Below are 22510 nucleotides of genomic sequence, written 5' to 3'. Positions count from 1 at the left end.
TCTCATTGGCAGGGATGAAGGTCCTAGAAGAGTTACACATGAGCGATAGGGAAAGTCAGGGTTTTGAGTGGCTGCAATGTACTCTGTGAGAGTCCCTCTGGTCTCTAAAATAAAGTTTTAGGTCTCTGTTAATATCTCTTTTGCCAAGGGATTATGGAGAGACATGTCGAGAAAGCAAACGCGGTTCCAACTAGAGGGAGAATTGGTGCAGTAGCTTATTCACACCTTGCTTAAAACTGCGTTAGAGCCCACTTGACATAAGGTGCTCTGAATTTGTACGGGTACTTGAAACTCTTACCAGCCATAGCGGCCAGACTAATCTACCTGGAAAACCCTATGGGGTAATATTGTGAAGAGCTAAGATCTGAGTCAGTATATAACCTGCTTGAATTTAACTTTCCCAGTATTGATATTTCACTGGACTGATAGACATAACATTATCCACACAATGGGGAATAGCAGTAAACACAGGGTGTCTATCTAAAATTACTGTGTCCACAATTTTCACAGCAGCGATTTATTTAATAAAAAATAAATTAAAAACTTTGATAATCCATAAAGGAACTGCAGTTTTAAAGCAGGCTCAGAATGCAGTATCAAGGTTACAGTGTCCACGATAAATTCTTACTTTGATTGAAACCATCCTCTGCCTGATACTAAATGTTGACCTATGCCATTTATCCCTGAACCTTTGATACTAGTATTCACAGGGGTCTAAGTGCTGCCACCGTATTCCGGCAATATCCTCCAAGAGATTGGTGATGTTGGTAGGTGAGGCATCACTTCCAGCATCTGGTATTTGCTCCACAGCATGAAACCTGTTATCCTTTCTGAGAATGCCACTATCTGTGTGTATGGATGTTCATAGGACTCTGTAGAAAGAGTAGAGCAGTGGGATTACTCTATCGTAGAGCAATTACAGAGGTTTGACCTCGTTCTGTGTTGTCTCATTCAATATCAACACATGTGCATTTGCTTCTCAGTTGAGGAATGAACAACCAACATGCTTTATTTATTTGTGTACCTTCGATCTTCCAGCATCTGCAGTTCCTTCTTGAATGCTTTATTTATTTATTGACTGCATGTTGACACCATTGGCAAAGTTGCGATTTATTGCCCAAGTCTAAATGTCCTCTGAAATTAACCATTTTTCTGTTGGAGGTTTAGAGAATGGAGTCATACCCTGGGTAAGGGTGGACGTTTTTGTTTTGCAAAGGGCATAGTGACAATCCAGTGGTTTTTATATGACACTAACTGAACCCACCTATTTTTTTAATGCGTTAATTTAACTACTTGGTTTTAAATTCCTGATCTGCCATAGCAGAATTTGAGCACATATTTCAATATCAAGTAACTAAATCACTTTGCAACTTGATTTAGATCTAAACTCTATCAGGTACCTTTATCACTTATCACTAGGTTCAGTTTTCAGGGTCTATAAATGTGAGCCAAATTTATACAATTCTGGATGCTATTTTCATACAAATGGATGAAATCCGAGTGGTGTAATGCAATGATAACCTAGCCAGTAGACTGTAAGGGGAATGCTGCAGGGTACTCAATGGAACGGTAACTTTTCACGATCTTTCAAGATATATTTTGTGCTTACCTTGCATGGCAGTGACTTGGAACAGTGTCTCGTCTCTCCCATCCTTAACAAACCCCAACCACAAAGGACTTTTGTTAAAAAATCTGCCAATCTCCCGCTATTTGAAACTGGCAAACCACAGTACCTCTGATGTCATCCTACAAGTTGAAAATCCCTTCCGTTTTTAAACTAGATTTCAGTAAACCCTTAAAGGACATCTTCTGCATACCCTCCCTTTCTCTCCCTAGCCTCTATGATTGGACAACTAGGACAACTAAAGGGCCTGTCCCACTTACGTGTCCTTGGCACGCAAATTAGGCGACCTCGTGGTTGCGTTGAGCCGAGATGGTCCCGCGAAGGTTGGACGCGATTAGACAAGGAGGTAAAGGTTAGCCCTCAGGGCAGAAATGAAAGGACATTCTATTAAATAGATTACATTCTGTTCTTCCAGTTCAAATGCAATTTGAGGCTTACCATGTTTCCAGTGGAAAGGATACACTGAACTTCTTTAGCTATGACTATTTTTACGCTGGCTGATGGGGAGCTGGTGCAAGCAGGTGGTTTCATGGACTTCCACAGCTTTTTTATCAATGGGGATTCACCACTATATTCTTCTGGACATTAACCCAACATTGAGAGTTTGTCTCCACTTCCCAGTCCTGCCTAGAACAGGCTTTCTGACTCAGAGGAAAGAATGACGTCAGTAAAGTAAAGCCACAGTTACATTGACAATTGTTCTGCTATTTCTTTGCAACAGAAGCATCCATGTAAGTAAAATGCATTAGAACCGAAGAGTATTGGAATAAAGAAAAATAATATTTTACCTGTCAACCCATATGTTGGTGGTGCTATTTTAACCAATAATTATGTGTTCCTTCCAGTTTGTAGCCCACCCAAATTGCCAGCAGCAACTGCTTACAATATGGTATGAAAACCTCTCAGGATTACGGGAGCAAACCATCACAATGAAATGCCTTGTGGTGCTCATTATTTCAATTGGACTTCCATTTCTTGCAATTGGCTATTGGATTGCACCATGTAGCAAGGTACGCAGTGTTGTCATTGTGAAATTATTTTGAAAAGGCCTTGGATAAAAATTCTGAAAGGCTAGAGTGCATGGGATTCTGAGAGAGCGAGGTAACGATACTGAATTGGCTTCATGCTTGGAAGAAGAGGGTGGAGTTGAATGGTTGAATTTTTAGACTGGAATGGTAATTGTAATAGATTTATTTTCAGCCAAATATGAAAAAACAAAACAAGTATGTAAATCATATACGAGGAATTTGATTTGCCATACAGTCATTCCAAAAAAACAATAAAACATGCAACTACATAAACATTTAACATAAATATCCATCGCAGCGGCTCCTCCACATTCCTCACTGTGATGGAAGGCAATAAAGTCTTGTGTTATTTCCTCCATTTTCTCCCGTGGTCGCGGGGAGTCGAACCATCTGCAGTTTGGGCGATAGAAGCTCCCGTGATCGGGATGATCGAAGCTCCTGCGGCCTGGAGCTCCCGGAGCCGATCCCTAACCAGGGATCGCAAACTCCACGGTTAAGTCCGCAGGCTCCCGCAGTTGGGGCTTCCGAGGTCGATCCCTGGCAAAGAGCCGCTAGCTCCGAGATGTTAAATCCACAGGCTCCCGCAGTTGGAGGTCCCAAGGTCGATCCCCAGCAAGAGGCCACCAGCTCCACGATGTTAGGCCGCAGTGCAGACCGAGATACAATAAGGGAAAAGTCGCATCTCGGTCGAGGAAAGAGATTAAAAAAGTATCCCCCCCCTTCCCCCTTCACCCCTTCACCCCCCACATAATACAAAACTAAAGATACACTGAAACAACATTTAACTACAGACTAGAAAACAACAAAGAGAGAAAGGGACAAGACAGACTGTTAGCGAGGCAGCCATTGTACGGCGCCACCTGGTGACCAATGTGAGCCTCAGGGGTCAGTGCAGTCAAGAACTAGAAGGCATGGGTTTAAGGTGAGATGGAAAAGAGTAAGAGGAACTTGAGGGCCAAAATCAGTTGACTCTCAATGAATTGCCAGATAAATGCATTCAGCTCAACTTAATATATCTGATGTCCCACAGCGTAATTTCAAAGTCTAATTCTTTACAAATATTTTGATAAATGTACATTACTTGCATCATTTCACAAATGCCAACGTGATACTGTAGGTCACAATAGACTTTAATTAAAGTTTTCAATCTTTGAACAACAACTGCACACGATGATTAAGATGATTTCAAGAATTTTCATTCTATTTTCCTCAAATGTAGCTGTAGAAACATATAGCTTGAAACTCAATTCTTTCATTTCAAATTTGATCCTGAGGCCTGCTTTTTGCCTTTTATACTATCAGACGCTGCTCATTTTACACTATTATTAAATAAATTAAGTGTCATTTGAAACTACTAAAGTTTAGAAATGGTGCCAATATTGGAAAGGAATTAAATCAATCACTGAAGAATCCAAATACACGTAAAAGGCATCAAACAGCACATTAATGTCTTTTATATCAAATTCAGTTGTGTATTCATAACCCACCTGAAGCTTTGGCACAGCGTAATGAAGATCAATTCAACTTGCTCCATCAAGTTAGCTGCATCGATCCTTCTAACGATTGGTTCTCGTCTACGTTTTATACTTAATCCATTCTCCAACCACCATCCACACCAAAGCTGTAGGTCTCTCAGACTTTCCCATCTCGATCTTGGACCTTGTCCTCCACACCCCTGATATTTCAATCCCATTCTCCAGTCTCCATCCCAGACAGAAGCTCCAACTCATCCGACCTTTCCCAGGCTCCAAAATATGACGCAAGATGCCTGGCATTCTGGAGTTTAAATGTGATGATGAAACTAGAAGGTGAAAGGACTTTGTCTATGGAAGATTTGCTAAGGTTATTCAGTATTTAGTGATAGTTTCAGAAACAACAAAGTCTCCACATACTGTACATCGGTTAACATTTTGCACATCAACAGCTTAGCACATCTTTTGAGATTTGGAACAAAGTCAAGGCTGAAGTATTTGTAATTTATATCTGAAAAAAATCATTTTACCATGTCACTGGTTTATCTGAATTTTCTTGTTTCTTGTACAGTAACATAAATAACATTTTAAATATGTTTTCCTCTGGCTCGTACGTTGAAAAAAAAATGATGGATGTCTGTTAGGGAGCTCTAACATAAAATTCTAATCAGAAAATTCCATTGACATATGCTGCTGTGTTGAGAAATATAGCTATAATTGTTGATACAGTATAATACATTGACAGCCAAATGTGAGGTAATAGATTGAACTGCAGTGAGAGCAATCAAGAACCTCAACGTATTAATGTGTGTCATGGATTTACAGGGTCATGTTGTAATGTTAGTGGGTCAAGTCAAAACAATTTTTTTATATGACAGATTTGAACCTTGTAAGGTAAGAAAAGCTGAAAATAAGGAGACTAATGCAGACAAAGACAGATACATCACTTTCCAGGACACAGAATTAATTTTATGCACTAATATGTCATCAATTTGGTTGATGGATTTGGACAACTTATCAAACTATACTCTTGTTATGATTGGTATTTTATACCTCAACTGAGAAATAGACTACAACATCTCTTGACATTATTACAGCTTTATCATCTGCTGCTATGGTGCTTCCAGCACAATCGCCACAAGTTACAGTAATTTGGGGATGTAATACTTGGCCTGAGGATGTGAATTGTGTTGGACTGTTTTTGTTTCTACTTTAATAATACAAGGAATGATTTTTCTTCAAATTTTAAAATAACTTTGCTTTTGAAAAAAAAATCTTGATGAGACATTACCAGAGGGTGGTTCTCAAACTAATGGAGTATTTGATTTCTTTGAATTAATGTTTTTTTTAAATAAGGAAAAACGCTCATCATTCTTTATTTCGCAAAATCTTGTGGTTATAGAGTGATACAATGTGGAAACGGATCCTTCTTGCCCACATCGGCCTACATGTCCCAGCTACACTAGTCCAACCTGCCTGCGTTTGGTCCATATCCCTCCGAACCTGTCCTATCCATGTACCTGTTTTGTTTCCAGTATTGTTTCCTCAAATTTCTGGTCTGGTTTTAAATCTTGATTAATTTCTGTTTAAATGAATTAAAAGGAGCAACAAATATCAAGAATAACACAAAAAACAGGTGATATGTTTACAAAGCTATTGGAATATTACCTATAAACAAAGAATTTACAACTGCTAGGTGAAACACTTTGTACAGAAATTCATCCCTGGTCAGTACCTTTTTTTTAAACAAACTTTATTTTGGGGACTCTAGGTCCAGACAAGGGGCAACATTACATAATAATACATTGCATATAAACACATAAATATTTACTTCATTGGAACTTAATTACAACAAGCTGATGTAACATGCTTGGAGTGGGAATGATTTTTTTTTAGGCATTTTATCCTTAAAAAAGGGTAAAGAAAGAATGTTACCTTTCTCATTAGTTCAGCAAGCAAGAGGGCATTTAACTTCATTTTTTTTCAAAATACAATGCATTTGGGAAATAACAAAAATTATTGATCCTTGGAAAGTTTTTAAAAATGAGAGATGATGAAAGAGAGCATCGCAAGAAGATCAGCTGACACTGTCCACGTGTGACCAAAGTGATCATTCACCCACCATCAGTTTCTGCGGAACTTAGCATATGTTAGCAAAAGCTAACACAAGCAACTGTAGTGCTGAGGTATTTGCTGTGTGGAGGTTCCTTACAATGATGGCACCATTAATTGTGATCAATGTTGCCGCTGCTCTTGGTTTTGCTACCCAGTCGTCTTTAGATTAGCATTTCAGTAATAAATAGCTAAGTTGTGGCCTGTAGATATCTCAGAAGATGATTCATAAACACACCTCCAAGAGTAACTCTTCTGTAGTGCATTCACTCCTTGACACTATGCACAATGATTCACCATGAAAAACTACCTCCACGTATTAGCTACATTTTCCAAAAATATGTTGGTTTGAAAATGTTATGCTCGTATCAATGATTACAGATCAATTCTTCATTAAGAAAACAAAGTTAAACAATATAATTAATTTGAATTTTAGAAGTATTTCTCATGTTGCAAAAACATTTTCAAAACTCTATTGTGATTAATCCATATGCATAACAACATATAATTTCACACACTGCACATTTCATTTATCAAAATGTTCTCATTTAGAGCCACATTTTTCCTTGCTCTACATTCTTGGAAACTGATTATCGAGAGTCAAACTAGACTTGTTGAAAAATCTGTCAAAGCTCCCTTTTTAAAAGGAAGGTATCATTTTAGGTGCCACATAAAGAACACCATCCACAAATAAAGAAATGAAATAGATAATAAGGAATAAGGCATGACTATGTTCCCCAGTGTTGGCTGGTTTGTTTAATGATGTTAATATCAGAGACAGCTCCTTTATGGGGCCTGTCCAGAAAGACACTACGATTCTTTGGACGACTGAGGAGACTACTCACGATCATACAGGTGACCATGTCATGGGGTGAAGCCTGTATGGTCGTGAATGGTCGCCCAAAGAGTCGTACCTTGTTCTGGTTGCCACTGGATTTTTAACATGTTGAAAATTTTCGGCGACCTGCAACCGACCTATGACGGGTGCCGGCAGTCGTCGAAAAAGTTGCGTAAGTGGGACAGGCCCAATTACTCTTTAGTTTTAGATTTAATTGTAACTGTTTCAGCAAATTGACTTGCAGAAAGCAAATGTAGTGACAAATAAAGATCGTCTTTCAGTTTATATCAGCAGAATTATTTTCCACATCAAATATTTTTTTTAATGTGATATCTTCGGTGTAAACCAGCATCTGCAGATCCTTCCGACACATATCACATTTGGCGATGTGATAGACAGTGAAGAAGATGAAACATAGAGACATAGAAAATAGGTGCAGGAGGAGGCCGTTCGGCCCTTCGAGCCTGCACCGCCATTCAATATGATCATGGCTGATCATCCAACTCAGTATCCTGTACCTGCCTTCTCTCCATACCCCCTGATCCCTTTAGCCACAAGGGCCACATTGAACTCCCTCTTAAATATAGCCAATGAACTGGCCTCAACTACCTTCTGTGACAGAGAATTCCAGAGATTCACCACTCTCTGTGTGAAAAATGTTTTTCTCATCTCGGTCCTAAAAGATTTCCCCCTTATCCTTAAACTGTGACCCATTGTTCTGGACTTCCCCAACATCGGGAACAATCTTCCTGCATCTAGCCTGTCCAACCCCTAAAGAATTTTGTAAGTTTCTATAAGATCCCCCCTCATTCTTCTAAATTCTAGCAAGTTCAAGCCGAGTCTATCCAGTCTTTCTTCATATGAAAGTCCTGACATCCCAGGCATCATCTGGTGAACCTTCTCTGTACTCCCTCTATGGAAAGAATGTCTTTCCTCAGATTAGGAGACCAAAACTGTACGCAATACTCCAGGTGTGGTCTCACCAAGACCCTGTATAACTGCAGTAGAACCTCCCTGCTCCTATACTCAAATCCTTTTGCTATGAATACTAACATACCATTTGCTTTCTTCACTGCCTGCTGCACCTGCATACCTACTTTCAATGACTGGTGTACCATGACACCCAGGTCTCGTTGTATCTCCCCTTTTCCTAATCGGCTACCATTCAGATAATAGGAAGTTAAACCAGGGCAGGAATTCAACAGTAAATGATAGTCATGTAGTGTGTTGTAGAACAAAGAGACCCAGGGTACAAGTACATAGTTACCTGAAGAGGCAACTCAGGTCGACAAGGTAATATAGATGGCATATAGCACATTTACCGTCACTGGATGGAGATTGAGTACAAGAGTACAATCTTGCCCTCAATGTCAGCAAGACAAAGCAGATTGTCATCAGCTTCAGGAAGCGAAGCACTACGCATACCCCAGTATAAATTGGCAACGCTACAGTAGAGATGGTTGAAAGATTCAAGTACCTAGGAATAAATATCACCGGCAACTTGTCGTGGAACAGCCATATCGAAGCAATGGGCAAGAGAGCACTTCAACGCCTCTACTTCCTTATGAGGATTAATTAGGTTCAGCATGTCCCCAACAAATCTCACCAACTTCTATGGATGCGCTGTAGAAAGCATTTTATTAGGATGCATCACAGCATGGTTTGGGAACAGCTCCATCCAAGCCGGAAAGAAATTGCAGAAAATTGTGGACGCAGCCTAGACCATCACGCAAACCAGTCTCCCTTCCATTGACTCCATCTATACTTCACGCTGCCTCAGCAAGGCCACCAGCATAATCAAGGTTGAGTCACTCCTTCTTCCCTCTCCCATCAGGCAAGAAGTACAGAAGTGTGAAAACGCATACTTCCAAATTCAGAGACAGTTTTTTTCCCCAGCTGTTATCAGGCAACTGAACCATCCTATCACCAACAAGAGAGCGTTCCTGGCCTATCATCCACCTCATTTGAGACCCTCAGTCTATCTTTAATCAGACTTTACTGGACTTTATTTTGCACCAAATATTATTCCCTTTGTCCTGTATCTGTGCACTGCGGCAGCTAAATTGTAATCATGTGGAGTTTTTTCCGCGGACTGGTTAGTATGCAACTAAAGCTTTTCACTGTACCTCGATACACGTGACAATAAACTAAACTAGAACTAATTTAATATCCTGTTCATGAGACAACACATGGAATATTGTGTGCTATACCATAGCTTAAGCTTGAGAGGATGCAAAAAAGATTTGTTATTGGGATTGGAGTGCTTAATTCATAAGCAGAGACTTAATGGGCTGCGACTTTTTTCCCTGAAGCAAAAGAGGCTGATTGGGGGACTTCTTAGAGATTTATAAAATCATGAAGGACATAGATAAGGTGCAAGGTCTTTTTTCCAGGCGAAGGCAGTTCAAAACCAGAGCACATTGGTTTAAGGTGAGGGGGTAGGTTTAAAGTGGACCAGTTTTTTTCACACTGAGAACAATGGGTATGTGGAATGCATTGCCAGAGGAATGTCACATTCACATCTGCTTCCACCACCACCTCTGGCAGCATGTTCCAGTCACCTACCACTTTGTGTGTCAACGAAACACGCCCTGCACATCTCCTTTAAAATCTCTCCTTCTTACCTGTTAAGCTACATTTCTACCTTGTGGGGTAAGGTTCTGACTGTCTACCCTATCTATGCCTCTCAACAATTTCTAAATTTTTGCCAGGTTTCTGCTCAGCCTCCAATGCTCCAGAGAAAACAATCCACTAATCCAGGCAGCATTCTCCTCTGAGAAGAAGGGTTTCGGCCCGAAACGTTACCGATTTCCTTCGCTCCATAGATGCTGCTGCACCCGCTGAGTTTCTCCAGCATTTTTGTGTACCTTCAATTTTCCAGCATCTGCAGTTCCTTCTTGAACAGCATTCTCCTCTACATCCTTTCCAAATCCTTCACGTCCTTCCTGTAATGGCGCATTCAGAACTAGACACAACAGTGCAAAAGTAGCCTAATGAATATTTTAGAAAGATGCAACATGACTTCCTGACTCTCATATTCAATTATGTAAAATTGGAAAACAATACGTTAATGCATTGTTGTTAATTTATTTAGGAAATGTGCTGTCTAATGACTATTGCCCAAACCATGAAAATTAGCAGTTTAGCAAAAACTTTAGATGTCTCCCCTGCTGCACAATGATTGAAGATTGTAAAACAATACACTAATGCATTGGCCATTATTTAAGTGGCAAACATGCTGTCTAACGAGGATGTTGCAGCTATCGAGATAATGTGCAGTTTTACTAAGACTTTTCTTACCTTCTGAGTTCTACAATGCTATAAGGTTGCAAAGCGAGTGCATTCATGCATTGTTCATAATTTAATTAGCAAATGGACCATTTAATGTTGATGTTGCATAGATTAAGAAAGTTGCAGCTTTAACTTCCAGCATTGCTATGTTGACCTATCTCAGAGCAATATTAAATATGTTACCATTGGCCATTGTGTCAGAAAGTTAGGGACTTGACCCAAAGTAACGAGTGTTCCTGTTCCTTGTTAACAAAATATGTGATTCCATCTGAATAAAGTCGTGTACGTTTCGTAGCGGAGAACAACACTGAGGGTCTTTTGCTCAAAGGATCAGTACACTCAATCTTTCAACACACACAACTGGTATGAAGTGTCTCACTCTCACCCAGATGGGCCAAATATAGCAAGAGAAGGAAAGAAGAAATTGGGTTTTAAAAAGTTATCAACTTGCAGTGGCGCCACTTACATATCTGCACCGTCAGAAAAAGGTGGTTGCACAAATGGGTTATTTCTGAGGTAATAAGACTGATTATCAGTATATTTAGAACATATTTAAATGTTTTTCTTCTAGCTGGGGAAGATTCTAAGAAGTCCCTTCATGAAGTTTGTGATGCATGCAGCATCCTTCATCATCTTTCTGTGTTTACTAGTATTTAATGCCTCTGACAGATTTGAAGGCATCAAAACATTACCCAATGTCACCGTTTTGGATTACCCTGAACAAGTCTTCAGAATGAAAACCACCATGTTCACTTGGACGGAAATGCTGATTATGGTGTGGATACTAGGTAGGTGGTCTCTGTTTTGGGGAAATGGATGTAATCAAATATTTATTTTTGAGAAGGATTGATTGCAAATTAATTGCACAAAATAATCTATTTATAGGCATGATGTGGGCTGAATGTAAGGAAATCTGGACGGAAGGACCACTGGAGTACATTTGCCAAATGTGGAATCTTTTAGATTTTGGAATGTTATCCATTTTCATCGCTGCATTCACAGCAAGATTTCTGGCTTTTCTAGAAGCCTCAAAAGCACAGCAATTTGTTGATGGACGTGTTAAGGATAATAACCTTTCACTTGTGCCACTTCCACCAGAAGTGGAGTACTACACGTATGGTAAGATAACAGACTATATAAAGAATTATATAAAGCTGTTTGGCTTGCGTAGATATACTAAGGTCTGGAAAACTTAAATCTCTGAATGAATAATTTATTTGATGGAACTAGTTAAAAGATATATTCAGATTTTGAAGTTTGACAGTCCTGCTATTGAAACTATAAGTTTATTGCCGACATCTCTTATTTGCCGAGGTAACTTTAATATATATCTGCGGACCTCTGCACCTCATCCCCTGCCATTTTGCTTTTGAACATTAGGCCACATATTATGCTGGATGTACATTCAAAGGTGACTTGGGTTGCATTTGCCTTGTACTTTGAGCTTTTGAAACTAAATAGGAAGTCATAGAAATACTCAGAATCAACAGAGAGAATAATATGTTCATGTTGAGAATCTTGCATCAGAACTGTCTAGCTCTGACAACACATGATAGGAAGAACTTGGTTACCCTGCTATAAGAAAGGATGAAGCTGCAGACAAGATTCACAAAGATTGTATCCGAATTGGAGGCCTCGAGTTATCAGGAGTGATTAGATAGGAGCGGATGAGGCTGAAAGGCGACATGATAGAGGCCTATAACACTATGAGAGACATTGATAGGGTCAATGATCAGTGTATATTTAACAAGGTATGGGTATGCTGTGAAACTAGACTGCATGGGTTTAAGATGAGAGGGAGGAGGCTGAAAGGATATCTGAGGGGTTAATCTTTCACACAAAGCATAGTTTGTATCGGAATGAGTTACCACAGTCAGTGGGGGAGGCAGGAACAGGAACAGCGTTTAAGAAGCATCGAGACATGTACTGGTATAGACAGGGCAGCGAGAGATAATGGGATTAATGCAGGCAAATGGAATTCACCTAGATAGGCATGATGGTTGGCAAAGAATAGGTGGGCTGAACACCCCTTTTCTATGTGGTACAACTCTATTACAAGCGACATTGCCTAGTTATCTGAAATTGTTAATTCAATAAAAAATATATATAACTGCAGATGCTGAAAATCTGAACTATAAACAGAAAATGCTGGAAATCTTCAGCATGAGAATCACAGTTATGAAAAGAGAAACAGATTTAACATTTGAGGTCTTATAGGAACTGGGCAAGAAAAAAAATAAAGTTGTTTTTTAGTTGCAGGGAAGTTGGGAGAGGAATGGATAGTACAAGGGGAATAGCTGTGATAGAAGGCTAGGATTACTATAGGGATTCAGTGCAGAGATCATCTGTTAGATAGGTCAATGGAGGAAGTTAGAGTTTGGATACAAACTTTAAAAAATAGATATATTTATTTTTATTAGAAGCAGTGTACAAAAGTATTAACCGCGGCATATGACATAGTAGTTATTGTACAGCTTCAATTTTAATTTTTAGCTAAAGATGAGAAAGAAGAAGAGAGAAAAAGCAAGAGAGAGAGAGAAAGTGAATGTGCAAGAATAGAACCCCTAGACTACCAAATTGGTGTCGCCGAAGAGAGAGTAAGTAAAAGAAATAAGGAAAACATAGAGAAATAAAAAGAGAAAAAGAGAAAGAAAAACAAAAAGTGATGATATCCCTGCTTCGTATCCCTCCCCACCCATCACCCAACCCATAATTCGATTTAATTCCAAAATTGTGTTGCACCATACTATCCTTGTAATGAATCAATGAATGGTGTTCGTGTCTTCGAAATTTGCTCTGGTTTTTCCGCTAAGACAAGTCTCATATTTGAGTTTGAGTACAAACTAAGAAACAAAAAAGAATTCATAGTAGAGCTGTGAAATATGCCATCATCTCGAGCGGTGCTAATGACTCATTTCTCCATTACTTTGTGCGGTTGAAGTATGTATTCCATAATAGCTTTGAACAAATTACATGTTTTTCATCAATATTCTTTTCCACTAGCTGTCTACGTGAACTGGTAGATGTTGTTAAACAACAAACAGGCATTAAGGACAAGTAAAGCATGCATCTCGAAGACGAGTAACGCTTATAGCTACATTATTGAAATGTTAGGTTGGTGATTATTCTATGTATATAAAAAGCCCTGATTAGATAATGCCTGGAGTATTGGACATAATGCTAGACATTGCATGCCAGGAATTTATAGTGGCAGAGGGATTTAATTGAAGTTGAACATGAATCTTATGTAAAGTTCCAGAATTAAATTTAAAAGAGAGAAAAGGGGCAAAACTTGACTGCCAGCATTTTGAAGAATTGTTCAAAGTGTCCAAGATATTAAATGGAAAAGGTGGAGAGAGGAAAATTATTTTTGTTGGCTGGGAAATCTAGGATTAGGCAATATAGACTGAAATTTTAATTTGTATCCTTCAGGTTTAGGAAATATTTCTCTATGAAAATTATGACATGTTCTACAAGTTACATCGATGATAGTTCTGTTGTTAAATTTAAATGTAAGATTGTTGTTATAATACAAATATCAAGAGATATGGTGAAGATTTATGTGTAGGAAGCCTCAACTTTGTTCCCCTCCGCCCCCACCTCAACGAGTTCCAGGTCCGCCATGATGTAGAGCTCTTCTTCCGTCGCCTCCACCTCTGTGCCTTTTTCTATGGGAAGGGGTCCTCACCACCCAGTGATGACCCCTTCTCCCGTCTCCACCGGACCCCCTCTTCTTGGACTCCGCCGGATGGCCATCCACCTTCCTTAGACCTTTTCATTTCCAGCTGCCAGCGGGACATCAACCGCCTCAACTTTTCAACTCCCTTTACTTACCCTCTCCCCTCCTGAACGTACAGCTCTCTGCTCACTCTGCAGGAACCCCGACTTGATAATCAAACCCGCTGACAAGGGAGGTGCCGTGGTAGTCTGGCGCGCTGACCTCTACCGGGCTGAGTCCAGGCGACAACTCTCAGACACCTCCTCCTACTTATCCTTGGGCCATGACCCCACGGACAAGCACCAGACCTTAATATCACACACCATTTTAGATTTTATTACTTCCGGCTCTCTGCCCTCTAAAGCCTCCAACCTTATAATTCCCCAGCCCCGCATGGCTCGATTTTATCTTCTCCCCAAAATCTACAAGCAGAACTGTCCTGGCAGACCCATTGTTTCTGCTTGTTCATGTCCCACCAAATTAATTTCCACATACGTTGACTCCACCCTGGTTCAATCCCTCCCTACCTATGTCCAGGACACCTCACATGCTCTTCGTCTCTTCAATGACTTCCGTTTTCCAGGCTCCCACTCCCTCATCTTTACTATGGATGTCCAGTCACTCTACTCCTCCATCCCCCACCAGGAAGTTCTTCAAGCCCTCCGTTTCTTCCTCGACCGCAGAACCAGCTAATTTCCGTCTACCAATACTCTCCTCCGCCTAGCAGAGCTGGTCCTTACCCGCAACAACTTCTCCTTCGACTCCTCCCACTTCCTCCAAATCCAAGACGCAGCAATGGGCACTCGCATGGGCCCCAGCTGTGCCAGCCTCTTTGTAGGGTACGTCGAACAATCACTGTTCCAGGCATAAACTGGCCCTATCCCCCGAACTCTACCTCCGCTACATTGACGATTCCATCGGTGCTGCCTCCTGCACCCGTGCAGAACTCACTGACTTCATCAGTTTTACGACTAATTTCCATCCTGCACCCAAATTCACTTGGACCATCTCCGACATCTCCCTACCGTTTCTGGATCTCACCGTCTCCATCACAGGAGGCAGACTATTGACCGACATCTACTACAAATCTACTGACTCCTATAGCTATCTAGACTACACTGCTTCCCACTCTGCTTCCTGTAAAGACTCTATCTCCTACACCCAATTCCTCCGTCTACTGCGTTCAAGATGAGGTTTTCCATTCCAGATCATTGGAGATGTCCTCGTTGTTTAGGAAACGGGGATTCTCCTCTTTCATTACAGATGAGGCTCTCACTAGGGTCTCCTCGATATCCCGCAGCTCCACTCTTGCTCTCCCTTCCCCCATTCGCAACAAGGACAGAGTCCCCCTTCCACCCCATCAGCCGTCGCATACAGCATATAGTCCTCCAACACTTTCGCCACCTCAAACGGGATCCCACTACTGGCCATATCTTCCCATCTCCACCCCTTTCTTCTTTCCGCAGAGACCGCAGAGACCGTTCCCTCCGCAACTCCCTGGTCAACCCTTCCCACCCAAACCATCCCCTCCCCTCACCAACCGCAGGAGACCGCAACACCTGTCCTTTTACCTCCCCCCTCGACTCCATCCATGGACCCCGACAGTCTTTTCAGGTGAGGCAGAGGTTCACTTGCATCTCCTCCAACCTCACCTACTGCATCCGCTGTTCCAGGTGTCAACTTCAGTACATCGGCGAGACCAATCGCAGGCTTGGCGATCATTTCACTGAACACATCCGTCCAATCCGCCTTAACCTACCTGATAACCTACCCCAGTTGCTCAGCACTTTAACTCCGCCTCCCATTCCCAATCTGACCTCTCGGTCCTGGGCCTCCTCCAATGTCAGAGTGAGGCCCAGCGCAATTCGGAGGAACAGCACCTCATATTTCACTTGGGTAGCTTACCCCCAGCGGTATGAACATTGACTTCTCTAACTTCAAATAGCCCTTGCTTTCCCTCACTCTATCTCCATCCCCTCCCCCTTCCCAGTTCTCCCACCAGTCTTACTGTCTCCGACTACTTTCTATCTCTGTCCCGCCCACTCCCCTGCCATCAGTCTGAAGAAGGGTCTCGACCCGAAACGTCACCCATTCCTTCTCTCCAGAGATGCTGCCAGTCCCGCTGAGTCACTCCAGCTTTTTATGTCTACCTAGGTAAAGATTTATGATGGAAGAACACAGAATACCTATAAACATTAAACAGCAGAAGAAGCATCAGGAGATAAATGGTCCACTGCTATTCCTATCTTTTGGTGCATATTTAAATGTTACTGGTGGATAGGCTATTAGAGGGGACTAATAGGTTCTACCAACATTTGGATTGATAGGTACTGATTAGGCATTGTTAAAATTAGATTTATGCATGGGAAAGGGTGTCTCATAAATCTACTAGAGTTTATGAAGAGCTATCCAAGAGGACTGGAGGTCCATATCCTGTGCTGTGTCGCAGGGGTTGGTGCGGGGCTCATTGTTGTTTGTCATTTATTTAAACAACAATGAGAATATACAAGGCATGATTCACATGATGCCAAAATTCACATGTTGGCCTTCATAACAAGAGGATTTCAGTATAGGAGTAAAGAGGTTCTTCTGCAGTTGTATAGGGCTCTAAGATGAGACCACATCTGGAGTATTGTGTAGTTTTGGTCTCCTAATTTGAGAAAGGACATCCTTGTGATTGAGCCAGTGCAGCGTAGGTTCACGAGATTGATCCCTGGGATGGCGGGACTGTCATATGAGGAAAGATTGAAAAGACTAGGCTTGTATTCACTGGATTTTAGAAGGATGAGGGGGATCTTATAGAAACATATAAAATTATAAAAGGACTGGACAAGCTAGATGCAGGAAAAATGTTCCCAATGTTGGGCGAGTCCAGAACCAGGGGCCACACAGTCGTAGAATAAAGGGAAGGTCATTTAAGTCTGAGGTGAGAAAAAACTTTTTCACCCAGAGAGTTGTGAATTCATAGAATTCCCTGCCACAGAGGGCAGTGGAGGCCAAGTCACTGGACATCCTCCTGCACCTATTTTCTATGTTTCTATGATTAATAACCATGTCAATGTCACTAAAATAAAAGGTATCCTAGACAGTGAAGGAAGTTGTCAAAAATGATGGTGGAATCTGGATAAGCTAGGTATGTGGGCTGGTGAATGGTAAATGGTGTTCAATTTAGTGAGGTTCAAGGTATTGCATTTGGGAAAGCCAACGTGGGTAGGTAGGGCTCGAAATTCACGGTTGCCCGGGTGCCAATGACCACTCAAACTGCCGCCGGGCAACCTAAACGGCGAGTCATTTTGCCCGGCTTGGCAACTTGGTTTATACCGAAGATAGACACACAATAACTGGAGTAACTCCGCGGGTCCGGCAGCATCTCTGGAGAAAAGGAACATGACGTTTTGTATCAGTACTGTAGTTATTTAATGAGCAACATTCACAACTATACGTTGGATTTATCCAGGTTTTACTTCTACAGTCAATCATATACATCACAAATTTGGTCGGGATATTTCAGTTGAAAATTTAACGTTAATTCTGAAGTGGGACTGATGGAAAAAGCGTTTATCAACAATTTTTTTTTAAATGGTGCTTACAAACTGGGTATCTTCATTGCCACATACATCTAATCTGAATGTCTTGTAGGAGTGGACGAACCAAACACTCTTTAAATACCTGCACCAACAGGACCGATTCTCCGCGCTGCAATTATGGACCTTCCCCATCTCTTGTTAGTTAGTATAATGTCAGATGGGTATGGTCAGTTTTGTCAGCTATTATCATCGGGAATGCCTTTAGAAAATTCCTTGCAACCTGTATATTTTGTTGTGGATAAATTATGTGGGAAGCGAGTGTGTTTCTGTAGCAATAGCAATAACAACCCATGCTATGGCCATGTCTGGATAATGTTCGGGGCCTGTAGGCGAAACAGGCTTGTAGTGCATTTAGCGCTGGTTGAGCTGAAATATGTTATCAAGGTCCTCCGAAGCCTTGACACAGGTGTGATCATACGCTGAATAATCGGCAACCACATTTTTTTGTTGGAAGTGGAAAGAAATAATAAAAATTGCATTAATTGCAATGTGTAAAAAGAGTTGAGATACCGTATTATAATTTTGCTGCATGTCATTGTAGTATATATCATGTCTTGATTGATGAATATGTTAGTTTATGACTTTATTTGAAGCAGAAATAATATGTGAATGCATAATTCCAACTGGTAACTGCGCACTTCGTCCGAGCACGCGTCATGCAAGCCATCTTAAATGACCACCTAAAATGTCATTTGGCAACCTAAAAAGCTGCCAAGGTTGCCCGGCTGGCAACAGGGAAACAAAGCTAAGTGAGAGCCCTGGTGGGACTTTCACAGTGAACAATAGAGCCCTGGGGAATGGTGTAGAGAGCATCAACAAGTATAAGTACATGGCCCCCTGAATGAAAGTTGTTTCACAGATGGTCAGAGTGGTGAAGAAGGTGTATGGCATGCTAGCCTTCACGAGTCAAGGCATTAAATATAGTTGTTATATTTATAGATGTTATGTTGCAGCTGTACAAGACATTGATGAAGCTGCAGTTGGAGTACTATGTACAGTTTTGGTTTTCCAACCATAGAAATGATGTCATTAAGCTGGAAAGAGTGCAGAAAAGATTCACAATTTGTAGTCGGAACTTGAAGGCCAGAGTTAGTGGGGGAGGCTGGACAGGAGAATACTTTTTTTTTTAAATAATTTTATTTATTAGAAGTACAGTACATTACATGAATACAAGCCAAGTATAAGATTACATTTATTGTACCACTTCATTTTTTAAGCTTTAAAAAGAGAGAAAAGTAAAGAAAGTAAAGAAAGTGAGAAAAAATTGTGATAATGTGAAAAGTGATCAAAAAGAGAGACCTATTAAGAGTTAGGGGAAAAGGTTAAGAAATAGGCCGTAAAAAAGAAAAGAGAGAAAAAGAAACAAAAGCTCTCTTATGAAGACCGAGCAGAAAGGGATATACCAAGTTCGTATTTTTCATCCCCCCTTCACAGATCCTGAAACCATTTATTTTTAAAGTACTGTTGCACCTTATACTTGTAGTAAGTCGATAAATGCAGACCACGTCTTTTGGAAGTGGTCTGATTTGCTTGCAAGAAGGAGTCTCATATCTTCCAGGTGTAATATTTCAAACATATTTGAAATCCACATATTTAAGGACAGGAGAAGACTTAATTGGAGCATTTGAGACTTCGACTGACCTTAAAGAAGGTTATATAATCTCGTGGAGCACAGGTAAGACTGGGAACATAGTCTTTGTTTCCAGGGAAATGGAATCAAAAACTAGAGAGCATAGGTTGACTTGAGAGGAGAAGATAAGAAGGGAAGTTGTAAGTTGTTTGGAGAGGTACATGGGTAGGATAGAAGGATATTGGCCTAACAATGGGAAATGGGATTGGCTTAGATTGGCATGGACAAATTAGGTTGTTTTGGTGATCATCAAAGCACAGCTCCGATGGACTGGGCACGTCATCAGGATTGATGAAACCCCCATGCCTCGACAGGTCTTCTATGGCGGCTCTCATAGAAACATAGAAACATAGAAAATAGGTGCAGGAGGAGGCCATTCGGCCCTTCGAGCCAGCACCACCATTCATTGTGATCATGGCTGATCGTCCCCTATCAATAACCCGTGCCTGCCTTCTCCCCATATCCCTTGACTCCACTAGCCCCTAGAGCTCTATCTAACTCTCTCTTAAATCCATCCAGTGATTTGGCCTCCACTGCCCCCTGTGGCAGGGAATTCCATACATTCACAACTCTCTGGGTGAAAACGTTTTTTCTCTCCTCAGTCTTAAATGACTTCCCCTTTGTTCTAAGAGGGACATCCTATTCTCCCAGGGACAAAGGAACTGTGGGCGTCCCAGGCGGTACAAAGTTTGCGTCAAGGACCATCTCCACTGTTGTGGTCTTGCACCCAAGCAACTGGAAGCCTGCGCCAGTGACAGAATACGCTGGCACGCAGCAGTGCGAACAGCGGCCAGCAGCTTCGAGGAGCGCCGCATAGAGGACTTACCAAAGCCAGTGAGAGGAGAAAGGCTGCCCAGAACACGCCAACGATGACATTCATCTACCCCCACTGTCCACGAGGGTGCAGTTCCCGAATTGGACTCGTGAGCCACGTCAGAACTCACCAGAATTGAGACTGCGCAACCCGCCATCATCGTTACCGACGGGCCACCACCATGGGTGCTGAAAATCTCCATGGCTAATTCACATTCAAAAATGGGAAGGGGGAGCCACTATTTAACACAGATAAGTGAAGGTAAATACTCTGCGGATCACAGAGGATAATAATTGGAAACTTCCAGCTTCATGAATATACTTTTCTACAATAGCCTTTATATCTACGTTACCAACAATCAACCTGCTTCAAACTAATGGGATGCTGAGGCAGCTATCCTTCTCAGGGAGTAGTCAACATGCACTAGGAGTTCCATTACTACAATGCTAATATTCCTAATTGTTGAAAGTTCCTGCGTATTTAGGTTAAATCAGTTGGCAAGTCCTTTTCTAAATGCGCATTTGTAATTGATTTCATCCAGGGGGACGGCAATGAAATTAAAGGGCCTGTCCCACTTAGGCGATTTTTTCGGCGACTGTCACAGTCGTAGCAGGTCACTGAAAAAGCGGAGACTGGACCCCCCTACAACAATATCTACCAACCTACCACCCAGTCGACGTCAAGCTACGGCAAGCTACCGACAACCGGCGACCCATTAGGACGTCCACCTACGACTACACAGGCGACAACCTACAACAACCAAAGTCAATCTACGCCCACATGCTACGACCCTGTCGGCGACAACTGAAGACGACTCAGTTGCTGGTACCTGTCGCTGGTTGACATAGGTTGACGTAGATAGTTGCCAATGGAATTCACCAAAGTTAGCACCCGGCGACAACCAACGTCACCTGGCGACAACCTGCATCATATTGGCGACAACCTACGACAACACCTACGACAGGAAAAGACAAGCTACGTCAAGTTTTGAACATTTCAAAATCCAACGGAGACCATAAAAACGTTATGACTCTTTAGGCGACTTGAGGAGACTACTCATGCAGGCATCACTCCACGACCATGTGGCGACAAAGCTTAGTCTCCAAAAAAATCGCCTACGTGGGACAGGGGCTTAACTCTGTTTTCCTTATCAATGACTAAAACTACCTTTGTTAATTCAGGACATTTACCAATCCACACTGGGCTCTTCAAATCTCCTGCATTCAATTTCCAATTACAGCTTTAGACTAACCAATCCAGAAATTAGTCCGCATCTTTTCCATCTGATTACAGATTTTTTTAGAACAGCAAATTTCAAAAATAAATTTCATACACCTTTTGAAAAAGTGTAACTCTTTGATAAAATAAATGTACTCGATGTGTCTGATCAATATTCTCACACTTATTTTAACAATGTAAAAATAAATATTATATTGAATACTGGTAGTCTCTTGCAAGTAAAAAAATTAATGATTGTATTCTCCTTACGATTCACTTCATGCTCTAAACAGATTTTAGAAGTTATTTCTAAAAGATGCATTATCAGCATCACTCAACATATAAAATAACACTCTGTAATTGATCCTGCCATTTGTGATAAAATTATAATTTTCAACCTCAGTAAAATTGTTCTCAGTCCTTGTAATGCAAAAAGGAATGATCTACTTATCGTTTAATGATTTCAGGAAGTCCCTTCTGGCTTTGGAGAAAAGTAGAGTGCCAACATGTTTATAAACCCACAAGGCTAATGAAAATAATTGTTGCAATTACAAGCAGTAAGAATCAGATTAAAGGTATTCTACTGCAAAAGCTGTCTTCCACGATAATCACTTCATGAAAAGGTCACTGCTCCCAACAGACACATTTGCTTGAGAGGATTGTAAATTGGATAATTGACCTCGAAGGTTAGCAGTCCAATTCATGATCCATCTGATTTATCATTCATTAAAATTAATGATCAGGAAAATTAACAACCATGAGTTGGACACCAGGTTTCAGAATATGAAATGGTCAGCACCCAAGAGAGATAACTTAACATTTAACTCCATAGGATCTCTCGTGCATATGATTACATCCATGATAGATTCTGTATCCTTGATTTTGTCCAGATAACCTAAGCCAAACGTAAGAATCCTCAATCGAGAGTTTAGAATAAATCAGATATATTGTCAACACTCAATTTTGTAATCTATTCCCTTTGCTGTACAGCAGAATATTTAATTATTAACATATAAACAGTCATTAAGTGACGCAAATATTAAAAATATTCTTATTGCATGTCACCAATTTTTGCTCTATATTCTCATATTTCTCATGACATAGAAGGAAGCCATTTGGCCTAATGTGTCTATGCTAGATTTCAGAGTGATCCCATTAGTCCCACACCCCCATATTTA

At 41.0% G+C, this 22510-nt stretch overlaps 1 protein-coding gene across 4 annotated transcripts in view; it reads left to right on the top strand.

Annotated features, from left to right (window-relative positions):
• The window catches only part of LOC129704200 (short transient receptor potential channel 3-like), a 103428-nt gene that overhangs the window by 43751 nt on the left and 37167 nt on the right, over positions 1 to 22510 (top strand). For 2 of the 4 annotated variants that reach the window (XM_055647162.1, XM_055647154.1), the window contains 3 exons: positions 2470 to 2634; positions 10937 to 11153; positions 11251 to 11484. In XM_055647162.1, coding sequence (XP_055503137.1) covers positions 2470 to 2634; positions 10937 to 11153; positions 11251 to 11484 — 616 coding nt within the window. The remainder of the gene's footprint in view (positions 1 to 2469; positions 2635 to 10936; positions 11154 to 11250; positions 11485 to 22510) is intronic. The other 2 variants (XM_055647180.1, XM_055647171.1) reach the window with 1 other exon arrangement.

This window comes from Leucoraja erinacea, chromosome 1 (genome assembly GCF_028641065.1).
Source record: "Leucoraja erinacea ecotype New England chromosome 1, Leri_hhj_1, whole genome shotgun sequence".
Lineage (NCBI taxonomy): Eukaryota > Metazoa > Chordata > Chondrichthyes > Rajiformes > Rajidae > Leucoraja > Leucoraja erinaceus.
Note: the sequence above shows the minus strand (reverse complement) of the source record. Positions and strands in the feature narration are given on the sequence as shown.